Source organism: Mesocricetus auratus, unplaced genomic scaffold (assembly GCF_017639785.1).
Source record: "Mesocricetus auratus isolate SY011 unplaced genomic scaffold, BCM_Maur_2.0 Super-Scaffold_100025, whole genome shotgun sequence".
Lineage (NCBI taxonomy): Eukaryota > Metazoa > Chordata > Mammalia > Rodentia > Cricetidae > Mesocricetus > Mesocricetus auratus.
The window spans coordinates 27,605,125-27,627,094 of NW_024429206.1; the positions used below are offsets into that span (position 1 = coordinate 27,605,125).

The 21,970-nt window shown below is 45.1% G+C and overlaps 1 protein-coding gene across 2 annotated transcripts in view; it reads left to right on the forward strand.

Annotated features, from left to right (window-relative positions):
- The window catches only part of Zcwpw1 (zinc finger CW-type and PWWP domain containing 1), a 30,988-nt gene extending 9,048 nt beyond the window's left edge, over nt 1-21,940 (forward strand). Inside the window, exons 6-17 of one of the 2 annotated variants that reach the window (XM_040731043.1) lie at nt 88-245; nt 828-947; nt 8,030-8,146; nt 8,782-8,902; nt 9,551-9,626; nt 9,955-10,059; nt 12,482-12,565; nt 13,404-13,470; nt 17,291-17,373; nt 18,794-18,854; nt 19,243-19,377; nt 21,501-21,940. In XM_040731043.1, coding sequence (XP_040586977.1) covers nt 88-245; nt 828-947; nt 8,030-8,146; nt 8,782-8,902; nt 9,551-9,626; nt 9,955-10,059; nt 12,482-12,565; nt 13,404-13,470; nt 17,291-17,373; nt 18,794-18,854; nt 19,243-19,377; nt 21,501-21,814 — 1,441 coding nt within the window. In that variant the 3' untranslated portion in view covers nt 21,815-21,940. Of the gene's footprint in view, nt 1-87; nt 246-824; nt 948-8,029; nt 8,147-8,781; nt 8,903-9,550; nt 9,627-9,954; nt 10,060-12,481; nt 12,566-13,403; nt 13,471-17,290; nt 17,374-18,793; nt 18,855-19,242; nt 19,378-21,500 lie in introns of both variants that reach the window. The other variant, XM_040731042.1, reaches the window with a different exon arrangement.
- Nucleotides 21,941-21,970: the final 30 nt, after the last annotated feature.

Genomic DNA, 21,970 nt, shown 5'->3' on the forward strand with positions numbered 1-21,970 from the left:
CAATTTTAACCCCTGGAGTCTATTTCAAAGGATTGGAATGGCAAATGTCTCTCTTAAAACTTTTTATCTAAATAATATCATTTCCAGGGAGAAGGTCATAGTACCAGATACTCCAGAGATTGCATCTTCTCTAGAAGAGGATGTGAACTCTGAGATTAGGACATCTAAGCCAGGCCAGCTGGCTGCTGAACCCTCTAAGAAGAAAATTAATAGACTTTCTTTAAGCAAAAGGAAGAAGAAAGCTGGTAAGTATCATCATCTGGCCTTTAACAAGGCTTTTTGTGTACGTGCATGTATGTGTGTCTGTATGTCTGTACACCATGTGTAAGTGGGTACGTATAGAAGCCAGAAGAGGTGCTGGATCTCCTGCAGCTGGGGTCACAGGTGCTTGTAAGTTGCCCTAAGTGGGCCCTGGGAGCCAATCTAGGGTCCTCTCTCTAGCTCCCAGATACCGTTTACATTTAAAAATGTTATTTATCATTAGTAGAGGGCATGTACATGCTGTTGTGATTGTGTGGTGGTCAGAGAACAGTTTTTGGGAGTCAGTTCTCTCCTTCCACTGTGACTTCTGGGGACAGCCACCTTGCCAGCCCAAGTCAGTTGTCTTTGAAATCTGGTTCAAGTACTTACTCAAGAAATAGGGGGCACCGGGCGGTGGTAGAGCACGTCTTTAAACCCAGCACTCGGGAGGCAGAGGCAGGTGGATCTCTGTGAGTTCCAGACAAGCCTGGTATACAAGAGCTAGTTCCAGGACAGCCAGTCTCAAAAAACAACAAAGATTCTCATATCTCCCCACCTCATAGTGTGTTGTTTTATTTTTCCAGAAGATGAGAAAATGGATGAAATCCAAGATGAGTGCAGTCTGAAAGACAAGCAGAAGACAATGATTCAGGGTCCTTCTCAGATCAGGGATCAGCAGGAAGAAGAAGAAAAGGAAGGTGGTTTCGGTGAGCTCAGCTGAGCGTGGAAAACTTGGGCTGAAAATTCACAATGGAGGAGATGTGTGACGACTGGGGTGTTAAAGGGAACCGCAGAGACTGTGACTTATCGTTCACGGTTGCTTCTGAGAGTGTATGGAAAGAGGAGGAAGTGGAAAGATTTCGTCTGTTTGGTTGTTTATTCACACAGTCCATACTCTGTACTGGGTATTTTAGATGGTGTCTAGGAAGAGAACTAAGGTGTGGCCCAAAAATCAAATAGAACGGTTGGGAGAGGGTGGTGTAACAATGTCAGGTGAGAGAGAGAGAGAGAGAGAGAGAGAGAGAGAGAGAGAGAGAGAGAGAGAGAGAGAGAGAAGCCAATCTTGTCAAGTGCGGCCACTGAGAAGTCACAGAATGAGAATGTGTGTGCTCAGGTACATCACAGTAAGGGATCAGGGTCTCAGCATGGCTGCTGTATGGGTTGGTCAAGGTGACTGGCAGGCTGTAGTTGGTTAAGAATTGCCACTAAGATGACTTGGTTGTTAAAGTGCTTGCCATGAAGCATAAGGACCTGGGACAGATCCCTAGAACCCACATAAAAAGCACCCACATAACGGTACACTCCTGTAGTGTAGTCCTAGAGAAGTGAGACAGGAGAGTCCATGGGCTCACTGGCCAGACAGTCAAGTGCATGCCATGTGCAGTGAGAGACCATCTCAAATTTTTGTTTTTTGTATTTTTTTTGAGACAGGGTTTCTCTTTGATACATCCCTGACTGTCCTGGAACTCATTCTGTAGACCAGACTGGCCTCCAACTCAGAGATCTACCTGCCTTTGCCCTCCCAGTGCTGGAATTCATTTCGTACTCCACCATGCCCAGCTTCGAAACTTTTTTTAAAGGTGGAGAAACAATTAAAAAAGACAGCCAGTGTTGACCTGTAGCCTCCCATATGCATGTATACACATGGATTCATGTACACACACACACACACACACACACACACCCCTCACTACCACCACCACCTTTAGTTTAGATGTGAAAAGTAAGGGGGGCAGGAAGGTAGATAAAAGGGGGTGAAGTGTGAATTCTGGTATGATTTTTCTTTTTATAACTTCCTTTTATTTTGAAACTGTGTTTCATGTACTGAAATCACCATGTAGTTGAGGATAACCTCGAATTCCTGATCTTCCTGTCTCTACCTCCCAAGGGCTAAATTATAGGCATGTGCTGCCATGCCAGGTTTATAAGTTTATTGTAAAAGAGAGGACTATGGAGGCAGCTCAGTGGTAGAGCTGTTTCCTGGCTTGTCCGGCTGCCCAGGCATGCTTTCCACACCGCAGTGAAGAGTGGAAGAGCAGCACGACAGTAAGAGCATGGGCAGATAAGAGCAACACCCGTGGAAGGTAGACACTTGAACACAGTCATATGCCAGAGGGAAGGGGAGGGATGAGGAGATAGGGCTGGGAAGAGCCAGAGAGCTTATTCTTCATCTGGAAGGTTGAAGACATTAGTCTTTGGAATTAAGGTAAGGGTGGATGAGATAGGAACTCATTTCTCTCTTCTGATTCTTTGGTTTGAGAATGAACCTAAGGCCTTGTATATGCCACCCACGCAGTCTGCCGCCGAGACGCTTTACCAACTTACTCTTTGCACAGCAGTTATTAGTGACTTATATGATATGCCAGATATAGGGGCAAGAAATGATGGACAAGGGCCAAGGAGATGGATCAGTTGATAAAATGTTTTCCAAACAAGTGTGAAGGTTTGAGTTCAAATCCCCCAGCTCACCCAGACCTGGATGCAGTAGCACATTTAAAGTAGTAAATGGAGGGTTCCTACAGGGAGATAAGAGGTGGAGACAGGAGAATCTCTACAAGCTTCATAGCCACTTAGCCTGGCATATACAGAGAGGAAGAAATGAGAGACTGTCTCAAAGAAGGTGAAGTTGTCTTCTGACCACACACATACTGTGGCATGCACACAGCCTGCATTTACATATATGCCACAGCATGCTTGTACCCACACTCACACACATAGATAAAATATCAAAGAAAAAGAAATGATGAACTGGGCCAGCCAGGTGTGGTGGCACACACACCTTTAAGGAGGCAGAGGCAGGAGGATCTCTGTGAATTTGAGGTCAGTCTGGTCTACAAAGTGAGTCCCGGGATGGCCAGGGCTACACAGAGAAACCTTATCTCAAAAAAAAAAAAACAACAAACAAAAACTAAAATAAAGCAAACAAACAACCTCCCCCAAAACAAAACAAAACAAAACAAAAAAACCGATGAGCCAATCTGATACCCCCTCCTTCATAGAAACTATAATTTAGTGTGTCAGATAGATAATAGATGTATCAAATAATGAAGATGACCTTGAGAAATTTGGTTATAAGAATCAAATAGATCACATAACGTATCAGTAACTCTAAAAAATAAAAATAAATCGGAAGGAAACAGGCTCACATACATTAAAAAACATCGAGCTGGTTGAGGTGGCGCAGGCCTTTAGCCTCAGCACTCAGGAGGTGAGGCAGGCAGACCTCTGCGAGTTGGAGGCCAGCCTGGTATATGTAGTGAGCTCCAGGTCTGCCAAAGATATATATTGAAATCATGTCTCAAAAATAAACAACGACCTAGAGTAGTAAGTATAAGGACCAGTGGAATAAAAGTTCAGCTAGTGTCTGATTGTGTGTGTGTGTGTGTGTGTGTGTGTGTGTGTGTGTGTGTGTATAGTTTGGATTTTAATGTGTATTCATGTTGTATTTGTTCATGTGTGTGCAGGTACATGCACATCTGTAGACCAGAGGCAACCTCAGCTGTTGTTCCTCAGGAACTATTTGTAATTTTTTTGAAACAGGCTGTCATTAGCCTGGAGCTCAAAAGTAGGCTTAGGTTGTCAGGCCAATGAGCCCTAGGAGTCCACCTGTTCCCATCTCCCAGTGCTGATTGCAGATATTTGCCCCTGTGCCTAGAATTTAAAGAAACTAAGTTACAGTTTATTTGTGTGTGTGTGTGTGTGTGTGTGTGTGTGTGCGTGCGTGCGTGTGTGCATGCTCTTGACATGTGCAGAGGTCACAGACAACTTGCAAGAATTGGTTCTCTTTCTACCGTATGGGTCTCAGGGATCAAACTTTGATCATCAGGCTCAGTTAGTTGTCTCACTAGCCCTATGCTCATCTTCTTTCAATGTGGCTTCTGGAAACTAAACTTAGGACTTGCAATGAAAAGTACTTTACTGACATAATTTTTATTGTAAAAGCACAAATTGGTTTGCACAGTCTTAGGGAGGCACTCTAGAGACACTATAAGCACCATTGTGGTAGTAAACATGGTCTTAATACATGCTAAAGGAGGGGCTGGAAGTGTGATCTCTTCAGGCAATCACTTGTGTGGGCTTAAATGAGCCAGAGGAAGATTTAAATGGATTATTTCTCAAAAGGAGAATCAAGAAGTTTATAAATGAATCATTTTTTTCTGTTTCTTAGAGTTGCCGAGGCGAGGAGAGCTCTCCTGGTGTAAGATGTAGAAAGGGACTGACTGTCATAGCTACAATCTGTAATAAATGTGGTGAAGAAAAAGGAGACAGTGGAGCCCTAAGTAAGATTAGGCTGCCAGGGGACTCACTCCTAAGGAAATCATGTTTCATTTAAAACCTGGAAACCAACCAGAAGTTTCCTAAGTGGAGGGTAGGAAAAAGTTTTAGGTAAGATAAGATTTGGTTTATTCTGAGTATTGAAAGAAAGCCCATGTGACTGGAGTTCTGGCATCACGGGGAGGAGGTATGAGGAGTAGCTTTGGAAAAACGGAAAGAGATAGGCAATAGCTGAATAAATAAAAACAAATTCGTACCAGGCTTTCTTTTGGGTCACCACCAGCTCCCATATCATGACCCAAAGGGTTATTATTAGTTTTGAATGCTCAACCTAGCTTAGGCTCATTTCTGGTTAGCTCTTTTGAATTAACCTGTTTTAACTCTTTTAATTTAAATTATCTGCCTTTTGTGTCAGGGCTTTTTATTTTCTTTTTGTATAATTTACTTTCACTGCTTCTCGTGTCAGCTGCCTGGTGGCTGCCTGGCTTCTTGCCGTGGGTGTTTCCCTCATTCTCTCCTCTTCCTTCTCTTGTTCTGCCCTTCTCTCTCGAGCCTAGATTTCTCCTACTTATTCTCCGTGCTCACCAGCCCTGCCTGTCCTTTCTCCTGTTAGCTATTGGCCATTTAGCCTTTTTATGAGACCTTTTATTAGGTACCTTAGGCAGGCCAGGTAAACAGATGCAATGTATCTTTACATTATTAAACACACATCCGTACATCATTTAACAAATGCAGCATAAACAAAAGTAATATACCTTTATACAGTTAAAGTAATATTCTGCAGCATAAACAAATGTAACACATCTTTACCTCGTTAAAATCATATTCCATGACAGAGATAGGCAGTAACTCAATAAACACCATAGACACTTGCAGAGTACCTGAGTGGGAGTCTCAGCACCCAGGTCAGGTGGCTCACAACCACTCATAATTCATAATCCGATGCCTTCTTCTGGCCTCCATGGGCACATGCACTCATGTGTAAACATGCAGATGCATACATGTACACAGATGTGTAAATATAAATAAAGTAAAATCTTTGAAAGGAAAATACCATGTAGTGAGAATTTTATCCCAAGGGCCGTGAGAAGCCATTGGTGGGCTGTATCCAGGTGAGGGACATCCTCAATTTAATGTTTGAAAATGATCTTCATTAGAGAATGGAGTGTGGAGGACTAACCCATTACTAAATGAGAACTAGCATCAGAATGTCATGGAAAGATGGCCTCGACCTTAAAGAAAACTGTCTCTACACTCCAGTGGAAGCCGCACACCCAAGAGAGCATACAGCTGTGGATTAGGATGATGGGAGCAGAGGTAGAAGTGGGCGGTTTTATAACGTTTTAGAGATAAAGTCACAAAAAGTAGGCAATGATTAGTAATTGGTAGAGTATGCGAGAGGAAAGTATTAAAAAGATCAGTCTCTGGCATACATTTATGTGACAGGAAGTGGAAATGGATCAGCAGAAGACACTGTGGGACAAGATTAAACATTCTGGTTTGAGTGCATAAAATTTGGCATCTAATGTATGAGATGTATGGTGTATCAGATGGCATCTAATGTATGAGACATCTAAGACATCCCACAGTTAGGACTGGAGAGTAGCTCAGTGGTAGAGCTTGTGTTCAGTATGTACACCGTCCTGGGCTCAGTCGTCAGCACCATAAAAATTAGTTAGCAATGTCGTCATACGACATAATACCACAGAGGCGTCAAAGAGCAAAGCGGCACTTAATTCATAACAGATTCCAGAGGTATACGTACAACCGCGTATTGTCAGGTGTGGAAAATGGATTTCAGAGCTATGGGGATGGGTGAGCTCGGCTTAGGGCAAAGCGTGATGTGAGGAGAGGGAAACTTTGGCCGAGCTTTGGAAGCCCTGAGTTTTTGAGACTGGGTGGAGGACAAAAAGACCTGAGCAAAGGAAACGGAGAAGGACACTGCCAGGGAGAGTGGGGTGCACCAGGGGACAGGAAGCTAGCCTCTCAGGAGTGAGCAGGCCACCAGAACGCTCCGAGTGTGTGCGGGTTACATCGGTCTCCATTGCCATGCAGCCACACTCTCGCACACGGTGAGCAGCAAACAGGTTTTCTTTCCCCCTCTCGCTCATTTCTTATTAGTTCTTTGGGAATTTTTATGATATATTTATCATATTCACTCTTCCCTCAACACCTCCCAGATCCACCCCCACTTCCCTACCCACACAACCTTTTGTTCTCTTTCTCTTTTAAAACTTGTCAGGCACAAAAAGCTGTGTGCTGTCTTGGGTGTGTGACGCTCCACTGGAGTGTAGATAGTTTTCTTTAAGGTTGAGGCTCTTTTCTAGTCTTGCTAGGTCACCTCTATAAATACCAAGCTTTTAGGTGCAATTGTATTGGTGATTTTTGTTTGTTTTTTGTTTTGTTTTAAGAGACAGGATCTCTTGTAGCCCAGGCTGGCCTTGGACTCCCAATCCTTTTGCCTCCTAAGTGCTGGATGACAACCATGAGCTACTGCACCAAGCTATTGAGGTTCTAGTAATGGGACCTAGGGTCTCTCATTGGCCTGGAACTGACCAAATAGGCTAGGTTAGTTAGCCAGTGAGCCCTAGGGATCCTCCTATCTCTGTCTGACCAGTGCCAGGGTTACAAGCACCCACCCCCATGTCCAGCAGTTTTTGTGTGGATAATGTGTCTAACTCAGTTCTCCTACTTCCAAAGAAGGCAGCCTTCTAGCCTCAAGATTTCTGCTTCTTTGTGGTATCAGGGATGGACTCCTGGGGCTTTGAAAAGTTAAGGAAGTACTCTACAGATCACTGAGCTCCAGCCTGAAGGCAACCTTTAAAGTGTTTTTTGTTGTTGTTTCTTTTAAGTTTTAATATTGTGTATATGTATGTCAGAGTATGGGTTTGTGTACATGCCTGTGGAGTATGGGTTTGTATACATGCCTGTGGAGTATGGGTTTGTGTACATGCCTGTGGAGGCCAGAAGGGAGTGTCAGATCCCCTGGGGTGGAGGTTAAGGCATTTGTGAGCTGCCCCATGTTAGTGCTGGGAGCTAAACTGTGGGAGAACAGTGCATGCTTTGAGCTGCTGGGCTAAGGCAGCCTTTCTGTTTGATGCCAACACAGGAAGAGTATCACTTGGGACTGGGAGAGAGGAGATTACAGTGTAAGACTTGAGTTTTAAGGTCAGCTCTGTCACCAAGTTAGGTTGACCTTCAGCAACTTGATGTTTTTCCTGAGATTTCGCTCTGCCGGTTTAATTCAGAGGAGATATGATTCAGGGGCCATTGGGAAAGTTCTGTTCAATTTAGTTGGATGGAAGAAGGAAGAGCATGGTTTTTTTTTCAAGACAGGGTTTCTCTGTATTGTTTTGGAGGCTGTCCTGGAACTTGCTCTGTAAACCAGGCTGGCCTTGAACTCACAGAGATCCGCCAGCCTCTGCCTCCCGAGAGCTGGGATTAAAGGCTTGCGCCACACTGCCCGGCTGGAAGAGCATGTTTTTGTCTCACCTTGGTTTCTCTTCTGTCACAGGACAGTGTCTCATCTGGGTCCAGTGTTCCTCTGCAAAGTGTGAGAAATGGAGGCAGCTCCGTGGTGACATTGATCCCTCAGTTCTCCCAGATAATTGGTCTTGTGATCAGAATCCAGGTACAAGGGAATAGAAACCTCCCTCTCCCCGTTTTTTATTGTTCCTTCATTTCTTCCCCAGCATGTCTCCTTTCAATTAGGTACAACATGGATGTGGCTGGTATTGAGGGGTTCTTGTGGGAACTGGAAAGGGAGGGTTTTCCTGTTCTGTGGGAGGAAGGCATGGGTGGTCTGGGGACCTTCATGTGTATACGAAGTGAACTCCACTTACGTCAGCCTTATCTGATTGTATCTGTGCTTCCTGGAATGCTGGTGTTGGATTATGGATAGAGAGGGATATATGACATATGGGAAAAGCAAGTGAGAAAGACCCGGTGAGCTTAGCATTCATTCTAGAATGTTTGAATGGTTCGGGACAGACTATGAACATCTTGTCCAGTGCACTTATTTTCAGATGAGAAAGCATTTTAGAGAAACCACCCCCACACTGCTCCACAGAGGGGCAGTCACTCTGGGATGAGAGCAGTTTCCTGTTTTTGGAGGCAGCATTCCTCTTGGTTCTAGCTGCATTTCCTCTGTGGGTTTCTGTTCTCTCCCCCCTGCAGCCTGTTCCACTTCCCTTTGCCCTCTCTGTGGCACACATCCTAGTTTGACCCTTTGAGCCTCCCATGAGCACAGTCCTTCTCTTTCGGCAGACCTGAATTACAATCGCTGTGATATTCCTGAGGAGACCTGGACAGGGTGTGAGAGCGATGTGGCCTATGCCTCCTATGTTCCAGGATCCATCATCTGGGCCAAGCAATACGGTTACCCCTGGTAGGGCACCGTAGCAGAGAACATCTTTCCTGAAGCTGGGCATGGTAGAGTCAAGTGGGGAGGAAAGGGTGTGGCAGTCATTTGTCATGGATGAGGTACCATCATCAGAGAGAGCATCAGTGAGGGAAAAGACAGGGCTAAGGGGGGAAGGCTTTGGAAGGCCGTAAGTTCCTGGGTGGGTGTGGGATCTCCGTCGATGCTGCAGTGAGTGGGGGAAAAAAAGAAGGATCTAACACAATTTCTTGTTTTTGTTTTGCCTTGTTTTTGAGACAATGCTGGCCATGAACTTGAAATCCTGCCTAAGTTTTCCTAGTGCCTGGGTTGTGAGGCATATTGCCACCAAGCCCTGCTTCAAGACATCTGAGATTTGAGAGGCACGCAAAGTAAAGAGAAGGATGAGTAGGTTATCGCCTCTTCGGGCCACATCCCCAGTCAGAGGTTCTGTGTACAGGCCTGCTAGGATGACTGAGCTCTCTTTTATATTGGTGGAAGTCATGTCAGTCATTTGATAGTGAGCACCAGTAGGGACTAACCGAGTATAGCATTGGATCTTCTACAAAACATCCTGCTCATTTCCATGTGTGCATGATGGTGAGGTTGTGTTCTGACCATAGGTCCTTTCTCTCTCATCCCATCCCTCTTCCCCAGGTGGCCAGGCATGATAGAAACCGATCCTGACCTGGGGGAGTATTTTCTCTTTGCTTCTCATCTTGATTCCTTGCCGGTGAGTTTCCTGGTTCTGGCCCAAGCAACTACATATCAATCCTAACAAGTTCAGAGTTACAAACATAGATTTAGCCAGTAGACACGTATGGATTCAGCTACTTAAGGAGAATGACAGATATGGAGGGAGGATAAACACATAGAGAGATGAACCTGCATTGAGATACACTTGCGTCCTAGCCTGGGGTTCCTGTGGTCAGGGTAGAGGACAGTGGAGTGAGCTGGGTAGGTGAACCAGTGCTCAAGGAGTAAAATAGCTCCAGCATTTTCCCTGTGAATCCCCACCACCCTGTCTTTCTCTGCCATTTCTGACCCATTGTTTGTTACAGTCCAAGTACCATGTGACATATTTTGGAGAAACAGTTTCTCGTGCGTGGATCCCAGTCAGCATGCTGAAGAACTTCCAGGAGCTGTCCCTGGAGCTAGCCAGAGGGGTGAGCAAACTTTGGGCATCTGTTGTGATACAGGGAACATGTTTCTTTTTGTGAGTCTTGTAAGCATTTCAACGGATCAAACGGGATGGACAGGGATGGATTATGGCACTCGGGAGCCAAAGAATACTGAGTGTTACAGCTCAGATGGAAAGGTATCCTGGAGTTTGGGAGCCAAGGAATACCACAGGTCACAGTAAGCATAGCAGCTTAAGTTGCTTCAGGGAAAAGGCTTCCCTAGTGTATCAGCTCTGCTCCAGCAGGAGAGGGTTTACCAATTGGGGATGTTTGCTCAGTGTAGCAGTTTTGCTCGTGCAGGAGAGGGTTTCCTGGGTGAAGTTGCTACAGTTCAGCTCTGCTCCCGGGAGAGTGGAGAGCTGAGTGTAACAACTCCACTCTGCCAGAGGAAGGTTTCCCTGGCAGAAGTGTTACAGCCCTGCTTGCTCTGCTCTGCCCAGGGTTGTCTCTGCTCCACTGCAAAAGAAGGTCTTCACCCGAAACTCATCCAAGAGGTTTATTGGGAGGGAAGAATCCAGGAATGTGGCACACTGGCACAGGACAGCTGGGTAGCAGGAACAGCCACAAGCTGAACAGACACAGTGTTTATATAGGGATTCTTAGGGGGCAGAGTTTTCCAGGGTGGGGATTGGTCAGCCCTGAGCTTAGGCTAGCTAGATCTCCTGCTCAGGGATTGGCTGGTTTTCTGTATAGGGTTAGGGTCAGATTTGGCTCTGGTTTCAGGGCCAAAGTGTGTTTCTTTCTCTGGTCCTTTTTAGCCTTTTGGCTCTAGTTTTAGGGCCAGGGCGTATTTCTTTCACTGGCTCTGATTCCAGGGCCAAAGCGTGTTTCTTTGGTTGTGCTCAGGGTGTGTTTATTTGACTGGACCCTTTTCCCTACAAGTCTTAGTTTGCTGTCTTTTGAGAGAGGGTCTCATATACCCCAGACTGGTCTGGAACTAACTATGTAGTCAAGGATGACCTTGAACTTCCGATCCTCCTGTCCCCAATCTCCTAAATCCTGGGACTACAGTCAAGTACCACCATGCCGTGTTCTGAGTCGCATCCATAAGGGCCCAGGTTAACTCAGGGTTTCTCAGTGCCAGCATTGTGGGTATTGTGGTTCAGATAACCCTCTGCTGTGCAGGTATGAGCAGCACCCCTGGACACTGCAGCATCCTCTACTATATGTCTTGCCCTCTTCCTTGTCCCCAAACCTTGTCTTCTGGGTGACAGTTTTCCCTAGTTGAGAAGCATGGGCTTACCTAAATTGTATTAACCCGCTGCAATCATTTTGCATTTCACTAGCTTTAAAGCAAGCAGAGATCCTGCAGCCCAACGAGATGACCTTTGGGATTATGGAGTTGGGAGGAGAAATGTTTGTTGTATGCCTCCTATTCAATAAAACTATGAGCATTAAGTTGGTGGTTCAGGGGATTTGTAGAACTGAAAAGTGAGTCACCTGAACTTCTTTCTTCTTCGACTTCAAATCCCTGTGTGATACACTGTGGAGAGGGCTTTGAAATGTCACAAGTTTATTGGGAAGGAGAGTGTTGTGTCAGTACCTGGAACTGATAGTTAAGCACCTGTAGCTAAGATAATGTCTAAGTCAGATGTGGTGATTCACATCCATAATTCAGCACTTAGGAAGCTGAGGCAAGAGATTGTGGTGAGTTTGAGGCCAATAGACTGTAGTAAGTGCCAGGCCAGACTGAGTTACAGTGTGTGATCCTGTCTCCAAAAAAAGTGATAATGTCTGGTGGGTAGTGGTATGTTATGGTCACTTTTCTAATATTATTATTGATTACTTTTTCTTTTAAAATATTATTTTTAAAAAGAAGAAAAGCCAGACAGTGGTGGCACCTGGTGGATCTCTGTGAGTTCAAGGCCAGCCTGGTCTACAGAGCAAGTTCCAGGATATCCAGGACTGTTTCACAGAGAAACCCTGTCTTGAAAAAACAAAACAAAACAAAATTTATTTTTATTGTTAATTGTGTATGTGTATGTGTAAGTGCATGCAGATACCTACCGAGGCCCAGAGCTTCAGATCTGCTAAGGATGGAGTTTAGATGATCATTAGTTGCCTGATGTGCATGCTGAGAACTGAGTTTGGGTCCTCAGGAAGAGCAATATTCTAGCCTCATACTGAACAATTCCAAGAATTACTAGTTACTTGAGGGTTCCTCTAGTGACTTTTTGTTTGTTTGTTTGTTTGTTTTTTGTTTTTTGTTTTTTGTTTTTTTTTGTTTTTACGAGAGAGGGTTTCTCTGTTTTGGAGGCTGTCGGTCCAGCCTGGCCTCGAACTCACAGAGATCCGCCTGCCTCTGCCTCCTGAGTGCTGGGATTAAAGGCGTGCGCCACCACCATCCGGCTTCTAGTGACTATTTTTTGAAGGTATATTTATCATGAACTCTAACCTTCTATTTCAGAAAAAATGCAGGAACAAGGACTACAACCAGAAACTGGAGGCAGCCATAGCAATGGCTCACAAGGCAGAACAGATCAGTATTCAGGTGGGCAAGTGCTCGGCCCACATGCTGAGTCCCATCCAATCCAAAGGAATCCAGTCCTCCTGCTGACCCATAGCAGGGGACTGGTAGCCTTCCCCATTGCTGCTCTTATTTTACAGCTTGTCCTTTCCTTCCTGGCCAGGTTTCCCTGATGCCTAAGCCACCCACACCTTTCCCTGTCCTTGGACAGGTGGTGTCTTCTCTCAGCCCAAACACAGTTTTTACCCTCAGATCCCTCTGGAAGGAGCAGGGGTGGAGTAGAGAATGACACATGAATTTCTTTTTCTAGTTAGTTGTTCCATCATGAATGAACTAGAAAAGAGACTATATAATTCATCTTCATTAAAGGTTCAGATAAAGCTAATGTGAAAATGGTTTGGAAAATGAATGCAGATTTTTGTCATAACTAGAATCTAGAAGACGCAGCAAAAGCTGGACCTGGGAGGGTGTTGGGTGACTCTGTTGTACCTGGGAGGGTGTTGGGTGACTCTGTTGTACCTGGGAGGGTGTTGGGTGACACTGTTGTACCTGGGAGGGTGTTGGGTGACACTGTTGTACCTGGGAGGGTGTTGGGTGACACTGTTGAACTTGGGAGGGTGTTGGGTGACACTGTTGGACCTGGGAGGATGTTAGGTGACACTGTTGGACCTGGGAGGGTGTTGAGTGACGCTGTTGATCCTGGGAGGGTGTTGGGTGACACTGTTGGACCTGGGAGGGTGTTGGGTGACTCTGTTGGACCTGGGAGGGTGTTGGGTGGCTCTGTTGGACCTGGGAGGGTGTTGGGTGACGCTGTTGGACCTGGGAGGGTGTTGGGTGACGCTCTTGTTTCTTGGTTCCCCAGGAGCGGGTTAGCGTGTTTGGTTTCTGGAGTCGATACAATGGATCTGACAGCAGTGGGGAAGGGAAAGGTAGGAGAATGGGTGGGAGGGTGGAGAGCTCCTTCTTCCCAAAGGACCCAAGCCTGCACTGTCTGCCTCGTTCCAGATTCTCCAGTGGGAGCACTTGTGACTGATCCACACAGCTAGTAAGGAGAGGATAAGACAGGGTGTGAGCAGTGATGAGTGGGACCATGGTGACATGGGAACCTGTAGAGAGAAGCCTTTTCCTTGCCAGCCGCTTTGGTTTTTCCCCACCAGTCACCTGGGCTCTGCCTCACATTGTAGCCCCCAAATAACACACAAGATGCTGTAGTAATTATGAGGTTGTTGGCCTTGCTTGTTTCTTACTGGGTAGCTCTGACTTAAGTATTTACTCCATAATTGTTAATCTAAGTATTTCTCTTACCAGAGAAAAGGGTCCGGACTTCTTACCCCTATGGTAGCTACATGATGACTCCCTGTGTTTCTCCTACCCAGAGTCCTCCTGGACTTCTAGTCCCACCTATCTTGCTTCCCTATTGGCCAACAGTGCTTTATTGACATATACACAGGACTTACCCCATCATCTCCTCTTTTCTGTCTAAACAAAAAGAAAAGTCTTAACTTTAACATAGTCAAATTATATATAACAGAACAGCTATCAAGCAAGAACACAGTTACAACATTTGTCTATCAACATTCAGCAAGATTTAAAGAAAATATCATCCATCCCATCCTTGTGAGTCCAAAGTTCTATATGTAGCTTATCTTTTATCATAACTAAGGAAAACTATGATTATATCTATCTGCCTTCAACTCCATCAAAGACCACAGAAGGATAATATATAAACACTAGGATTGACAGAGACATCTCGCTTCCTGGACAGTCACCCGAAGTTCCACTGTAATGTTGGGACATCCATCTTCAGCCCATAGGCTACAGTGTGTCTGAAAGATTTCTCAGCAAAGCAGGAAATTTCAAACTGTCCATCTGCATCAGCAGCCTGTCAGTCATTTTTCTGTGTCCTGCAGAAAGTCTCGTAGACTCTTCCATGAAGCATGAACCCTGAAGGACTGTTTGAGTTCAGCAGTCACTTTCCTGTGGGTCCTGCATATCTGGTTTATACAGCAACGTCAAACAGTTTAGGCAAGACTGGTGCCAGCATGTGGGATTGAATTTCCACATAAAACGACAAAAGCTTTAAAGAAATTTTAGAAACAAAAGAACAGAGAAAAGTATGGGTTCTTGGTAGCAGCATTTTTCTCAGGTGGGCTCTGTTTTGCTAGTGACAAGCAGAGACTCATGCGGCTTGCTTAAGGGAGTCTTATTGACTCAGCATAAGCAAAAAAAAACCACAAAAAAACCCCCACAAAAAACCAAAAAGCAAAAAAAAAAAAAAAAAACCAACAAGGTTCTTTTAAGAGGCTCTGCTAACAATTCAAAGGTGTGTATGTACAGCTGGAAGTGGCAGTGACCACATCTCCAAGCAGGCAGCTTTTGCTGGATGTCAGCATAGACTGAGCAGTGAGCTGGAGTCACGCTTATGCCCGCCATCTTGGAAAAACTGCAGTTTAAACAGCTGCAGTTTTAACAGATAAGACACATGGCCAGAAAAACATAAAGATTTACAGTAAAGTCAGACTTGAATGAAGAAAAACCTCTAAAGGTTTACAGTGTGTTTAAAAATATACATAGGATTGAGAGTGAAAAAGAAATGGCATAGTGGTAAATAAATAGAGAAGCCGGCTGTGGTGGTGCACGCCGGTAGGATTTGCTGCAGAGGCAGAGGCAGGCAGATTTCCAGAGAAACCCTGTCTCAGAGAAATAAATAGATAAATAAAAGTAAAAGAAATAGAGTAATAATAATAGATAAATAAGTCATGTAAGGATGGAAAATACACAGAGTCTGGATACTGTATGCTATTGTGTTTTTCAGTTTTTTGATTGCTAAAAAAGGAAAAACTGCTAAAATATACTTGATTATAAATGCTGCTGAATTAATCCAACTTATATATTTCAAAAATGCTTTGACTTCTAACTTTAAATATAAGGACCGGTTACTTGGGAAAAGAGTTTTCGTTTATGTTTCCACAGAAAATGAAAAGCTGAGGATTCCTTCCAGGCTTCTGTGGTTTGATGAACCAAGACCCCCGGAAGCAGTGGGCCAGGTGTTTCAACAATTGAGACAGCTAAGATGATGTAGCCTTACATACCATGAAAATAAGGACTTATACAGGTTTCTGTGTTTTGTCATGATTCCCATGGGTATGAACAGCGCCCTCTTCCAGCAGGAAGCAGTTTGGAATGAGCGACGTCCTAATTCCCATCTTGTTTATAAATCTTTGTTTTCATTTGAATGGGGTTGCTTCTAATTGGTTAATGATCACAACCAATCTCTTTTTAAAGGAAAAAGGAGAATTATGGTATGGAAATGAGTACTTTGTATTGGTATGGTTTTTCATTTATTGATACAAATTCAAGGTCAATTTTGTGATGTGTATATTTCTCCTCTTGGTTAAGTATTGTGCTTATACTGATCTTTTAAAACATAATGCATAATTGAATACAGACTATAGATAGTTACTTATAATAGTCAGAACTTACAGTTAGGTAAGTTAGGTTTTCTAGATATACAGAAATATATTTGAGATAGATAGACAGTCTTCAAACCTTTCAAAGACCTTCAGAAAATAATGGCATTTAAAATGGTTTAGGGTTTTCTTTACAATGAGAAATGTCTGCTCCTGGCACATCAATTACGTCTGAGAGGAAGATGGGCATCGAAGAAACTCCTTATGGAGTTTGCTTTCAAATGGCAAGATTAGCCATTTGGGCAAGAAACTGCTCTTGCCTGGACTGTTTGACTGTTGCTGTATAAACTGGATATGCAGGACCCACAGGAAAGTGACTGCTGAATTCAGTCCTTCAGGGTTCATGCTTCATGGAAGAGTCTACGAGACTTTCTGCAGGACACAGAAAAATGACGGACAGACTGCCGATGTAGATGGACAGTTTGAAATTTCCTGCTTTGCTGAAAAGTCTTGCAGACACACTGTGGCCTATGGTCTGAAGATGGATGCCCCAACATTACAGAGAAACTTCAGGTGACTGTCCAGGAAGCGAGATGTCTCTGTCAATCCTAGTGTTTACATATTATCCTTCTGTGGTCTTTGATGGAGTTGAAGACAGATAGATCATAGTTTTCCTTAGTTATGATAAAAGATAAGCTATATATAAGACTTGGGACTCATACAGATAGGATAGATGATAAAATACTTCCTTTAAATCTTACTAAATGTTAATGAACAAAATATTGTAACTATATTCTTACTTGATACCTGTTCTGTTATATATAATTTGACTATGTTAAAGTTAAGACCTTTCTTTTTGTTTAGACAGAAAAGGGGAGATGATGGGGAAGTCCTGTGTATATGTCAATAAAGCACTGTTGGCCAATAGGGAAGCAAGATAGGTGGGACTAGGAGTCCAGGAGGACTCTGGGTAGGAGAAACACAGGGAGTCATCATGTAGCTACCATAGGGGTAAGAAGTCCGGACCCTTTTCTTTGGTAAGAGAAATACTTAGATTAACAATTATGGAGTAAATATTTAAGTCAGAGCTAGCCAGTAAGAAACAAGCAAGGCCAACAACCTCATAATTAATACAGCGTCTTGTGTGTTATTTGGGGGCTACAATGTGAGGCAGAGCCCAGGTGACTGGTGGGGAAAAACCAAAGCGGCTGGCAAGGAAAAGGCTTCACTCAACAGGAACTGTCCCGAGGATCCAGGCAGTGCTGGAAGATGGGTTTCCTGAAATCACCTCCACCTCACCTCATGCATCTTGGACACACAATCTTCCTCCTCCTTCTAGATTTGATGCTCCGTGAGTCCCACAGCCCCGAGTCTTGTCTGGAGAAAGAGAAGGACTCAGAGGAGGAGAAAGAAGAGACGAAAGTAAAGCTTCAAATTCTAGTTAGAGAAAGTTCTTGTTGCTGTCTCCTTGAGATTCCTGAGGGATGTGGTTGGCACAGATTCCGGGTCCCTGTGAACCATCCATTCCCAGGCACTGACTGTCTGGCCTCACCCTGAGGATCTCCAGGAAGCGAGCCTTTCCTTCCTCAATGTGGGACCTTCTCAGCCCTTTAGGAAATTCCTTCTTGATCACAGTCTCAGTTTGTGCTGTTTCTTTGTTTCTTCATGTAATTCTGGGGAATCCCCAGTTGCTTTTTCCACCCCTTTCTCCTGTATGGAGACTTAAGATGTCACCCATTTTCTTAGCATCACTGTAAAACATGTATTTTCTACTTTCTCTTTTAGTTTACCTTAAAAAAATTATTGTTACATCTATTTACTTGGGGGTGGGAATGCAGGCCAGAGAATAATTTGAGGGAGTTGTCTCTCTCTTTTACCTTGTGGGTCCCTGTAGTCGAGCTGGAGTTGTCAGGCTGGGAGCCCCCGAGCCATCTCAGGTCTCTGATTTACCTGCCCCAGGCTTGTGTCCTCCTCCAGTCTGCATTGACTGGCACTAAACAGGATGGGAAGGGACCACGCAGGTCCTCTGTCCTGATACAGATTTACACTGCAAACCTAGTTTGACTTTCTGAAGCCCACCATTGTTCTTTAGCACCCTCTACTAAAAAGAGAAGACGTGTGTAGGTGCATGTGTGTAGGTGCATGTGTGTAGGTGCATGTGTGTAGTGTGCATGTGTGTGTGTAGGTGCATGTATGTGTAGGTGCATGTGTGTAGTGTGCATGTATGTAGTGTGCATGTGTGTAGGTGCATGTGTCTGTAGGTGCATGTGTGTGTAGGTGCATATGTGTATAGGTGCATATGTGTGTAGTGTGCATGTGTGTGTAGGTGCATGTGTGTGTAGGTGCATGTGTGTGTAGGTGCATGTGTGTGTAGGTGCATGTGTGTAGTGTGCATGTGTGTAGGTGCATGTGTGTAGTGTGCACACATGGATGTGCGAGGCATGCGGAGGCTAGGGGTCAGTCTCAGGGTCAGTCTTTAGGTGCCATCTGCCTTGGGTTCTTGAGATAGATCTGGAGCTTGTCCATTTAGTAGGAGCTAATGAACCCCAAGGATGCACTGGCTTTCCTGTCCCCAGACTGGTACGGGGATTATAAATGTGCCCCTTTGTTTGTTTGTTTGTTCTTTGGGACAGTGTTTCTCTTTATAACAGTCCTGACTATCCTAGAACTCCTTTGTAGATCAGGCTGCCCTAGAACTCATCACACAGTTTTTTTATGTGTGTTCTGGAGACTGAACTCAGTTCCTCAGGTTTGCATGGGGATCACATAACTAGGTGCCTCCTCAGTTTTTAGAAAGAGTTTGTGATTCAATTTGCCTTTTTCTGTTCTTTCCCTGTTGAAGGACCCAACTTTGCCTAGACCCAAGGCAGCTAAAACACAGACCAAAAAAATCAAGTCCAGAGGTAAGGAACGCAGCCGGAAAGGGGCGAGTCCCAAAGGAGGGAGGGCAGACGCAGAGTGTTTTCCGGGAGCTGTGCTGGACTGAGTCTCATCTCCAGGACCCCATGCCAGGGAGGTTGTCACAGCCCCCCATTCTTGTTTCCAAAGTCTTAGGTTAGAGGTGTAGGTCTCAGCTTGGTCGCCAGAGTTGATTTCTAAGGAGAACCATAGTGGGGAGAAGACCCTGGGGCAGCAATGTCAAAATGGCTGGAACTGGCAGCCACTGAGGGAACTACTAGACTGAGAATGAGCCAGAGCTGTAGAACAAGCAGAAGCCAAATGCGGGGCCACCCTCTGCCATGCCAAGCCACCAACAGCTTTTCTTCATGCTTGGGGCTGGGGCTTATGCAGGCCCAGCAGGAGGACAAGATGGGCCTCCAAAAGAGGAGATCGTGAAGACGGCTGCGGGCAGTGAGTCCACAGGCCCTCCTGCACCCGTGCCAGGAGGGAAAGAAGAACAGGGGGACTCAGAGCTGGACCACCCAGGTAGGGCTCAGACACGTGAAGCCCATGGGGAAGTGAAGTCCTTGTCTGTGTCTCCCTCCCTGGTCATCTCTGAAGAGTTCTGCAGCTCCCCATGCCTTTGTGTTGCAGTAGGAGGATTGTGAAGTTGAGGCTAGCCCATGTTGTATATGAGTTCTAGGCTAGCATGGGCTACAGAGTGAGACCCTTTTTCAAAAACACAAAAAAGGGGGAGGGGGAGAAAGAAGAGAAAGAGGAAAAGGAGGACATATGAAATTCGGAATGAAAAGCCATGTCTCAGATTGAACCTAGAACACACTTTATAAACTTAATTGTGCTCAGTTCTAGTATGGAACACCTTTAATCCCAGCACTCGTGAGGCAGAGGCATGCAGCTCTCTGAGTTCAGGCCACCATGTCCTTGCTAAGTCTTTCAGTGGTCCATGACTGATACCTGTCATTTTTCACTCACCTGTTTTGTTTTGCATGTGTGCTTGCCATGGTGCAGAGGTAGAGGCCAGAAGACAACCTCAGGGAGTCTACCATGTGGGTTCCCCATGGGACTATCTCACTGATTTGTCTTGTCTTGTTTTTGAGACAGAGTTTCCCTATGTAGCCCTAGCTGACCAGAAACTCACTCTGTAGACCAGGCTGGCCTCAAATTCACAGAGATTGCCTCCCAAGTGCTGGGACTACACGTGTGGATCACCATGCTCAGCTCCTGATTTTTAAGACATAATACTGTTAATTCTTTTGAGAATTTTTTTTCTTTTTTTGGGGGGAGGGTGGGGTTCAAGACAGGGTTTCTCTGTGTCACCCTAGTTTTCCCGGAACTCACTCTGTAGACCAGGCTAGCCTTGAACTCAGAGATCCACCTGCCTCTGCCTCCTGAGTGCTGGGATTAAAGGGCATGTACCATATAGTGCATTTTGATCATGGTCACCGGCTCAACTTCTCCTATATCTGCGCTCTCCCTCCTCCTCCCCCCAGCCCCATGAACTCGTCTCCTTCCCTCACCGAATCAGGCCCTGGTAGCTTCAGGAGTGGGGCCTGGCTTGCAGTGTAGTTGACCTACTAGGGGGTTAGTCATGTCATTAAAGACAACCGACTTTTCTCCTCTAATCAGATACCAAATCAAGCACTGGCTGCCCATCCAGTCATGACTCTGGCTGCTCATGACCATCCATGACTCTAATCCCCGGGACCCAGCACCCTCCTCTGACCCACTGGCACCACAATACTGATGCGTGTGCATGCAGAGAAAACACCCATCCACATAAAAGGAAGTGAAACCCTCTTTATAAAATGCCAGTAGCTTCTCAGCTGCTCATAAGATTTCATGCCCTTTCCATACTGGAATTTCATGTGGCTAAGCTTGCACAGATCTCATGCCTGCTGTCAGTCACTATGAGTTCATATGGGCAAGCGCCCTGTTGTGTTCAGAAAATACTGTTCCCACCACCTCTGGCTCTTACACAATCTTGTTGCCCTGCCACCGTCTTTCTCAAAGGTCCCAAGCCCTGGGGAGACTAGTGTGGTAATTCTGTGTCCATGAAGTAAAGTAGTGGTATTCGGACGTCCCTTAGTGCCTAAGATCTGTCTACACACAGGTTCCTGGACCCTTTAACAGTGCCAGGTAGTGTTCCATCTCACAGAATGGGCCTTAGATTTTTGACATTTTATTCATTTTTTAGTACAAATTTAAAAAATTTTTATGTGTATGGGTGTTTTACTGCATGTATGGCTGTGCACCACTTGAGTACTTGGTGTTAACAGAGGTCAGAAGACAGTGTCAGATCCTCTGGAACTGGAGTTATAGATGATTGTGAGCAACTATGTGAGCAAGGGAATTGAGGCCCAGTGTTGTACAAGAGCAGCCAGTTCTTTTAACAGCTGAGCCATTTTCCAGCCCCTTGACATTTCAAACAAATTTAAAATGCTCAGAAGGTTTCAGATTTGTTCAAGACCCATGTTGAATACATAGCTGACACAAGCTAGAGACCATGTATGACCTGAGAATCTGTATATTGCAGTCTGATGGCTATTATCTTTTCTGATACTTTAAACATAAGATCAGAAACCTGACTGTAAAACTCCCAGATAGGCTGACTTAAAGGGACTCTCAACTTTATCCCTTGTTCTCTTTAGGCCCTAAAAAGAAATTTAAGGCTCCCAAAAGCAAGGCCTCAGCTACCACCTTACTTGAGGAGAAAGAAATTAAAATTGTGTCCAAGTGCTCGACCCCACCAGCTGTCCATGGGGCTTGTCCATTGGGAAAGGAAGGTGCTGGACCTCAGGAGCCCCTGACACGGGAGGCAGCACTCTTCCCCCTTGACGATGATGGTTCCAGTGACCTGGACTTGGAGCAACTCATGGAAGACATTGGAGAGCCAGAGGAGAGAGGGGATTCGCAGCAGAGGGACGGCTCAGAGGGGTTCCTGGCAGCCCTCTTTGAGGAGTAGTGTGTTCTGGTACTCCTACTGTTGTCTGCCTCTTAGCATTTGAGCAGCTGTAGAATGTCGGGGTTGTTGACATGGTTCAAGTCAGAACTGTGCAGCCTGTATTAATAAAACTGGTCTTGGGGGCTACTGCTGACGTGTGCTTCTTTTCCCGTCACT